Source organism: Cornus florida, unplaced genomic scaffold (genome assembly GCF_030987335.1).
Source record: "Cornus florida cultivar Cherokee Brave unplaced genomic scaffold, ASM3098733v1 CherokeeBrave_3.0.0_Hap2_Chr10, whole genome shotgun sequence".
Classification (NCBI taxonomy): Eukaryota; Viridiplantae; Streptophyta; class Magnoliopsida; order Cornales; family Cornaceae; genus Cornus; species Cornus florida.
This window is the reverse complement of record NW_026775580.1, coordinates 66,032,608-66,041,882: the sequence shown is the minus strand read 5'-3', so window position 1 is coordinate 66,041,882 and position 9,275 is coordinate 66,032,608. Positions and strand designations below refer to the sequence as shown.

Here is a 9,275-nt window from a genome sequence, read left to right as displayed (position 1 = left end):
TAATTTAAATACACGTTACAATTGATCTTATAACCCTCTCATTTTTAATATCTATTTAATATAAAATATTTTTATGCATAATTTTTTAAATTTATTTAATTAGATTTCCATTACCTTTATTTTTAATAAACAAAAGCTAAAAGAATCTCTTTAAATTTCAAAAAAATTATTTAATTAAAATTTTCGCATTGCCTCTATTAAAAAAAAAAAATTAGTCGGTTACAATTCTATATAGTCTCGATAGTTCATTTGAAATAAATAAGAACAATTTAGTTAAATAATAATATTTTCATTATAATCAAATACATTTAGTAAAAATTATTTCATTTTTTCTATTACTTTCACCTACCATTATTTATTTATTTATTTTTCCGCAAAATAGTGACCCTACCAAAACATGTGAGAATTGCCAATATCCTCAAGTAAAAAATTAGGATGATCCTAACCCTTGTCTTATCATCATCGTCACCTTACCACTTGCTTCTTTTTGCAGTTTAGCTTCTCTGCGAAACAATGTAGATCTTCAACTACTACCATGTCAAATCCAAATATGCCACGTCACCCAATGGACCTCAAATATAAAATATGGGGGTATTATTGGTAATTCAATCGAAAACATAAAAATCCACCTATCGCCCCATACATGATGTGGCACGCATTTCTTGGTTCGATTGGGACCGGAGGTTCAATGATTGCACAAAAGCAAAAAAGGTCCCAACGGGTATGGAGCAGATACAGACCCAACCCATTGTCCAATTGATCATCATCATATAAAAAGCTGCAAATAATTGTAAGACAATTGGGACAACAAAGAAAAATTCAAAGATCATCATCATACCTTCATTTGCATACAAATTATACAATCCCTTTCAATTTCTGAAAACTAGAGAAAGTTTGGTGAAAAGGGTGGTAGTCTCCGAGCTTGGATTTGGAAAATCGGTGAAATTTTTTCCTGGAAAGTTGGTTTTTTATTTTCTGGGAAAATATAGAAGTGAAGGGTGAAGATGTGGGGATTTGGGGGAAGGTACTACTGGGGAAGAAAAGAAGGCGGGAAAGTCGAAGGGATTGTGGTGGTGTTCGCGTGGATGTCGAGCCAGGAGAGGCACTTGAAGAACTACGTTGAGCTCTACTCCTCTCTCGGTTGGAATTCTCTCGTCTGTCATTCCCAATTTCTCAATCAGTAAGTTCAATTTCACTCAATTCGGTACTTCTAGATTCCGATTCCTTCCTTCGTGTATTGTTTTGACCAGTAATCTGTTGTTCTTGTTTATGGGTTTGATTGATTTTGACTGAATGAGCAAAAAATTGGCTTCTTTATTTTGTGGGTTTTTGAGTTTTTATATATTTTTGGATATGTCTTTGTGCTTGTGTACCGTAGAATATGAATTTGGATGGAATTTTCTTGAGGATTAAGGGGTCAATTGTTGGTCTGTGGAATCTGTGCTACCTTGTATGTAGTTACTATATAACTTGTAAGTATAAAGGTTTATAGTGGGTCTATTGGATGCCTTGGTATCTTTGAATCTCAGTCCACAAATTGGGTGAGCAGGGGTGGTGGAGATTCATAAAATTTCTTGATGGAGATTACAAAGGAGGAATATGAATTGACTTTGTTAAAGCCTAAAGGTGGATTGCCTAGTTTAATACCTTGTAGTAAATTAGATGACACTGAGAAACCTTAATCTGTATTTAGTAGTTGGGTTGTATAGCTTATGAAATGGAGTTGACGAGGGTTACCATTGAAATAATATCTTGTTCCTGGGAATTCCTTGTTGAAAAAAAAGATATCTTTTTTTGGATAAATGCAATTATGCATGTCTTTCTTTATGGACTTGCTAAAATCATTGACACAGGTGCCAGTGTCTGAAGTGAGCTTGAATCCTCCAATGTAGGTTCAAAAGGTTGGGAAGATGTTCAAGAGAAGCAAATATCTTAGACAGATGTGTTTCTTGCTATATTGTAGTATTTTTTTTTTTGATAAGTCTTGCTATATTGTAGTATTTAATCTTAAAAGAACAGGTACTCTCAAGTAAATTATAACAGTGAAAGTTGTACAGTTATCTCTGTTTATCTGTTGTGTCAGGTGTTCATTTGATATTAAGATAGTTGAGCGTTTATCTCCAAAGAAGAGTGTTCTAATGTTCTCATATACGCCATGAGAATCCACCAATTATGTAGAAAGCATAACTGATGCACCTAATTCAAATATGTGATATCAGGTATGTAGAGTGTTGTGTCAGGTGTTCTTTTGATATAAAGATAGGTGTATCTCCAATGAAGAGTGTTCTAATATACTCATATACGCCATGAGAATCCACCAATTTTGATGCCAGGTGTGTAGAAACCATAACTGATGTATTGTATAACTCTGAGATCTTCCCATAGAAGTTTAGTACAATGTAATCATGAAGTTTTATGTCTAAATTAGCTGCAAAAAAAAAAATGCCGATGAGGATGCTGTATATATGTATTGTATATATGTAACTTATTGCATGGTAAAATGGAAGAGCTGTGACATGCTAATAGATGCAATTGATATGCTGATGAGGGTGTTGTACAGTTATAAAACATATGTCTAATTTTGCAGATGAAACAGAATTTAAGTTTAAGTTGTGTGAGATCAGAAAATCTGTGATGGTGTGCTGGTGGGGTGTCATAAGTTCATGGTTTTTTGTGCTACGTTTTACTTTAGCAGTTTAGTGTGTGGCCCAAAGGGAGCAACAGCTGTGTGAGATCATCTGCTTTGAAGTTAGTGAATTGAACTTGTCCTTCTGAGGAACTCTGGATTGAGCTTTAGATTTTGATAAATTGAAGTTGGGCTTTGCCACACTCAGAGATATTAGATAAAAAATAAATAAATAAATAAATAAAAGAAGAAGGAAGAAGAAGGAAGAAGAAGATTGTCCTTACCGACGAATATTCAATATTAAGTAACTTCAAAAAGAACACGGGTTGAAATCAATGCTTTAGTGGATTTACATAGTTTTCTGAAGTTTTAATCTGCCCAATATTTTAGATGTTTTGCGAACCTTTTAGCTCGGATTGTAGTTAGGTTTATTCTATATTTCTTTTTAATTGTCATTTTTTGTTCCCAAAGGAAATGAAATGTGATAGCAAAGTAGGAGTATGTTTGGAAGCCAGCTTTTGTATTTATGAAATTTTATCGTCTTATGTTGGCTGTATCACTAGCTGAGTGACTCATGCTTATTATATTGATTGGTTCTGTAACACATCATAGACAAATTTGGGAACCATACACAAGTGTGGTTTTTTGCGAGACATGCTTAGACTTGCATATTGTAAGAGTATAAACCAACTGTCACCAGTGCTTCAACATTGCATATGAATGGAATTTAATCTAGCAATCATAGTTCTCTGTGTTGGCCAAGTCTCTGTGAACCGGCTGAGTCGCAACAGACTCAACCAAGGCCGAGTCTGATACAAACCAAAATATTGGTGAGAATCGGAGACTCAGCCGAGTCGTAGTGAATCTACCAAGTCAGCACATCTGATGATGTGCAAGTTCGAGCAAATTTCATGACTGCTATAACCAATTCCATTACTTTATGCGCCTTATGCCCAATACGGTCCTGAGCACGTTACACTGTGTTACCATCTGCGCCTTCAAACCATGCTAACAATATGCCACTACTATACAATGTCACCAAACTAGATTGGCAAATTGCAAAGTTCATCAGTTAACCTTTGTGCTATTCAAGGTCATTCATTTTAGTAGCTTGTAGTTGATTTAACTTCTTATAAATTATGGAACAATAGAAGACAGTTAGCATTGAAAATGTTTTACAAAATGAAATTGAAATGTTTGACAAATTTCCTTTCTTAAAAAGATGTAATAATAATAAAGAAAGAAGAAAAACACGAGAACCTGGCTAGTAATTTTTTTCAAAATCATTCAAATTGAAAAGAAAATTCCAAAAAACTGGTACTTGTTTATGGCTGGTATAGTTAAATCGGTAATAGTTTTTCTTGCTGGATCAGCCAATCTTCGAATTATTTCTAAAGCTTAATTATCAACTGCACATATGGTATTTCTACATTAACGAGACAAGTACTGCAATTTATATTTGTTCAATTAAAGGATTGTTTGATTAAGAGATTGTTAAAAGATTTCTAGATCTATTGACATTTTTGCTTACTGCCTGTGGAATTAATAAAACAGTTTACATTTTAAAATTAAATTTTATGTTGTTTATTTATTTATTTTTTTTGATAAGTGTTGTTTAATTTAATTTGAACTTCATGAAATCATTAACTTTTTGCAGATTCTTCCCTGATCAGGCCACATCATTGGCATTTGAAATTCTCAACGAGCTCGTCGAGGTCAGTGCCATATAACATCGTCTGGTTGTTATTATTGTTTTGTGGGACTAAGTTCTATGAAGGATCACCAATTACAAGTGGATTGCTCTTTTATATTGTCACTCAATTGATATTCTGAATCAAAGTCTATAAGTGCTACAATCTCAGCTAGGCCCGATTGGTGTTGAACACTTTGAGACTTGATTGAGAGACTTTGAAAAAGGCAAACAAAAATTGAGAGTTGAAAATTAGTATAAGCTTGCATTCTTGCTTTCTATATCGTCTGGCTCTCACTTTGCATTTTTTTTCTTCTGTGCTTTAACTTACTATTATTTTTCTTTTTGATCAGCTGAAACTCGGGACATCAAGCTTAGTTTTGTTGAAAGTTATATCACTTTAAAGTTAACTAATGATTGCTTCATTTTGATTTTGTATATGAAGGAGCTAAAAATTAGGCCATGCCCTGTTGTCTTTGCATCTTTCTCTGGTGGTCCGAAAGCATGCATGTACAAGGTTCTTCAGGTAAATTTCAGTCTCGGATGATTAAACGATAACACAAATGATGAAGTATGTTTACTTCTTGTCTTGGTTGTCTCTGCATTGATTGTAGCATTCCAGTTCTTGATTGTTTGTATGATTGCATAAGCTATGGAGGTATAACTTAATTTTTCTCTATTTATTTCAGATAATTGATGGAAAGTGTGAAGCACAAGTCAATCTGGTATTCTTGATTTTTCCTTTTTCGGTTTGTTTGTTTGTTTTTTTGTTTTTCCTCATGTTCCAGATTTTATTACTCTATTCCATGGCTTGTTTACTTCTATTATTGCATCAAGGTTAAATTTCTTGTTTTTGCATTTCATATGAGATTTAAGCCGTTGTTTGCTTCGTGTATGACTTAGATATTTAGATAACTTCATTACATGGTCTGCTCATCTTATTGTTTGTTTCTTGTGAAGGATGAGTACCGCCTGGTTAGAGATTGTGTTTCTGGCCACATTTACGATTCAAGTCCCGTGGATTTTACCAGTGATTTGGGTACTCGATTCATTCTTCACCCAACTGTTCTCAATATGTCTCGTCCTCCAAGAATAGCTTCCTGGATCGCAAACGGCATTGCTTCCAGTCTGGATGCCCTCTTCCTTAGTAAATTTGAGTCCCAGCGTGCCGAGTATTGGCAGACTCTGTATTCCTCTGTAGTAAGTATTTTAAGATACACAACCATTTAAATTTGTTGATTTCCTTTGCTGCTCTGCCTATTCATCAAAATTCTTATACAGAGCATGGGGGCTCCATATCTCATTTTGTGCTCTGAAGATGATGATCTTGCTCCCTATCAAATTATCTGCAATTTTGCTGAACGCCTACAAAACCTTGGGGGTGAAGTCAAACTGGTAAAATGGAATAGCTCTCCTCACGTAGGTCAGCTCCTAAACCTGGATAATTGTTTTGTGAATTCATTGCCTCATTACACTTTATGATTGATTCCAGACATAATTTTACGTCTTGATGTTGTACTAAAAGATCTTGCAAGATAAAAAATAAAAAAAAATAAAAAAAAAAAGAGGAAAGAAAAAGAAAAGAGTATGACAGTTACCTCTGCTATTCTTACCCCCCAGATCATGTTGATTTTGCTGAAAAGGTGACAGAATAAAAAACAAGGAGGAAAAATAAAAATAAGAAGAAATTGGAAAAGAAAAATAATTATATGTTGACGGCATTGGATCTTGTTTGAAAGTTGTGATACTGGTGGTAGTCAATATTTATGCATAATTTTTACTGATAGTAATTTAGTACCTATATATAAATAAGGGGGATTTTCACAGTTGTACAAATTATGGCAGTATCAAATTAATAAATTAATATTTTTATAACTTTGGGGTGAGAATGGTTGAACAAGGACTAAGACACAAGACAATGGTGTTGGGGAATCAAGTTGAATTTATATTGGGAATGTCAGTGGATATTTACTTGACAAGTAGACAAATCGAAAGATGAATGTTCTTATAGATCTGTAGATTACCTATAATAGCTATAATTATTGGCACGATAAAGTATATATATGATGGATCTGTGACTATACTAAGAAAAATTAAGGAGAAACTTGTAAAGTATCAATTATGTAGGTTTACATTAAGGATTGGCAACAAGTCTGCATTTTCACCCAGTGATGAATTGACAAAACAAATTCAAAACGAAAATTCACAGTATATACTATTTGCTAATGATTTGTTTTGATTGGTGAAACTTAAGAAGTGATAAGCATGATTAAAACTAATTATATGGAATTTAACTTCAGAAAAATATAGAATATTATTTCCAAAAAAAGAAAAATTAGGAATACATGTGGGGATATAAAGAAAATTGGGGTCAATAGATATAAAAAAGTGAGTAGTTTTGTTTCCCATACTAGATAGTTAGAGAGAGAGAGAGAGATAAGAGATGATGTTACTTGCATAATTCGTTAGTGGAGTTAAATGCTAGAGTGCTTCTAGCATATTTGTTTGTATACCTTTAAAATTAAAGGGTAAATACTCTAAAACAATTATTAGGCTGATTGTGCTTTATGGTACGTATTGTTTGGCGGTTAAGAAACAATGTGTTTTAAAATGGGCTGGGTTTGAAATAGAAGCACGATTGCATTTTTGTAATAGTTTGACCATATGCAGCAAGCACTAGTAACTATTCTAAAGAGGAAGAGTGACGCGATCTACACAGTAATATCAGGGGACTGGGAATATTAAAAAATAATATGCTTTGAAATAGTAAAGAAAGAAAATGACAAAACATGATTCATTGTCAATTTTCTAATAGATGTGACAAGGCTTTATTGAGTTGAGTTTGAGAACTTTGAAAATGTTTGTGTCCAATTTGCTTGCCTTCTGCATTGCACTATTTGACACATTATATAAAGAATTTTTGTAGAATATATTATATGTTGAGAGGAGGTATATAAAGAAACTTTTTTTTTTCTTTTATAAAGAAAAAGAAAAAAGAAATGGTGTGTAAAATGTACTTCCATTCTGCCTGCGAAAAAATGCATCCTAATCTCCCGTATTAGCAAGAAGTTGCTTTTTTCTATATGATGGAAACTCCACAAGGAATGTTGGCTTTGCAAGATTAATATTCCTTTGCACCAGAGTTAGCCCATTTTTTAGATTTTCCTTTTCCTTTTCTTTTTCTTTCTTTTTATACAAATCATTGTGATATTTATCCTCTTGACGCGCTTCAATGCTGTCAGGTCATTATCGGCATTATCCAGTTGAATACAAGATTGCCGTGACCAAGCTACTTGGAAAGGCTGCTACAATTTATTCCCATAGAATTCGACAACTTGAAGGAGAGAAAATAGGCTTGGAGGGGACACAACATGAGATCTCTGTGCCATTTTGCCACTTAAAGAAAGTAGCAGCAAGCTCAAATCAGAGCTTTCAAAGAGTTTCCCTCGAGCTGAACGACCGCTTCCTCGTTCCCAGTTCAGTTGAGTATCATGAGGGTAGAGATGTTGGGTCTGTGCCTGATGAACGTAAAGAAGGCTTTATTCATCTGTCCACCCCACCAAGCATCAATGCTCATGGTGTTCTTGGCCAAATCCTTTTCGATGTATGTGTTCCCAAGAATGTTGAAGGGTGGGATATAAGATCATCACACTCCTTGAATGGACCACAATTTGCTTCTACGCGAAAGCATTCAGCTTTCAATCCTATGAAATGCATTCGTCGTTCCAGATTATAATATCTCCATCTGATTTAAGTTGCAGCAGAAGTTGTCGCTGCATGTGGAAGTCCGTGTTGGGTCCCCAGAATTTTGTTTGAATGGTTCACAATCTTGTAAGCAATTGCATTTGGTGGCAGCATGATGAAATACAAGAAAGAATGCGAAACTTTCACTTTGCTGTTTCTGTTCGGGCGACGAGGATATTGCCATGGTTTGAACAAATGGCCTTTCTTCTGACAAAATGTACAGCTAATTTACAGATAAATATGGATACTGAGGAAGAATGGAGTTCACTGTATTAGAAATAAGAGGAATTTGTGAGTTGATATCTTCGAAATGCTGAATTTGGTATGCGTTCTATGACGTTAGTTCAAGCTTATTTTAGTTCCGAGTTTTTGAATCACTCTCTGTAATGTTGTTGTTTATAATGTTATTCTCCTTTATAACCATCAAGCATTAAGGGTCGAGGAAAATTGAAAAATGGTTTTCATGGTGGTGGTTATTTTTATTTTATTATATATATTTATTTATTTTCATGCTTAAATTAGATTAATACCTTGTTTGGTTGGAAGTTGGAACCATCCTTCAGTTTGATGGAAGAGAAGAGAGGGAGGAAGTGAGGATCACTTCAACCCCCCTGCCTCATGTTTTTTATCCCTCCAAAATTGGGAGGAGAGGGGAGAGAGAAAAACTGCCCCAAGAACATGTAATACTATTTTTAACCTTTAATTATTTACAAAATCATCTGTTATCATTTTTATTAGTTTATATAACGAAAATGTAAAATCTATTCTTACATCCCTTTCGACCAAATGATGAAAGGTGACACCCCTTTCGACCAAATGATGAAAGGTGACACGTTTCATCTCTTAAGGATGACTCGTTCTGTCATTTATCCCTCTACTCTTCTTTCCATGGATCATAAAAGCTACATAATTTTTCAAAATGATTAAACAAAAAAAAAAAAAAATGGCAATTGATATGCATATCATGTATTTCCTTTCTTTTTCGTCATTATTATAACAAACTAGAAAGATTTTCATCATGGAATGAAGAGGAGAAAATCAAGGGAGAGGAATGAAAACCCTTTCCAATGTTTTTGGTAGAGAAGAAAATGGAAGGACAATGAAGGGGTGTGAGAATTGGGAAGTCTTTTTCTTTCTTTCTTTTTGATCCACCGAATTCCTTCCTCTATGGTGTTGGTGGAAGGGAAGAGCAATGGACTTTCCTCTCTCTCTCTC

At 34.1% G+C, this 9,275-nt stretch overlaps 1 protein-coding gene across 2 annotated transcripts; it reads left to right on the top strand.

The window, feature by feature from the left end:
• Positions 1–726: 726 nt before the first annotated feature.
• On the top strand, positions 727–8,550 carry LOC132276273 (uncharacterized). Of its 2 annotated transcripts, XM_059777627.1 has the most exons (8): positions 1,047–1,180; positions 2,084–2,219; positions 4,284–4,341; positions 4,762–4,842; positions 5,006–5,041; positions 5,277–5,516; positions 5,598–5,739; positions 7,559–8,550. In XM_059777627.1, the coding sequence occupies exons 2-8, from the start codon at positions 2,191–2,193 to the stop codon at positions 8,050–8,052; spliced, it is 1,080 nt and encodes a 359-aa protein (XP_059633610.1). In that variant the 5' UTR covers positions 1,047–1,180; positions 2,084–2,190; the 3' UTR covers positions 8,053–8,550. The 2 variants fall into 2 exon arrangements, with proteins under 2 accessions (XP_059633609.1, XP_059633610.1); XM_059777626.1 differs by lacking the exon at positions 2,084–2,219 and having other exon boundaries at positions 727–1,180.
• Positions 8,551–9,275: the final 725 nt, after the last annotated feature.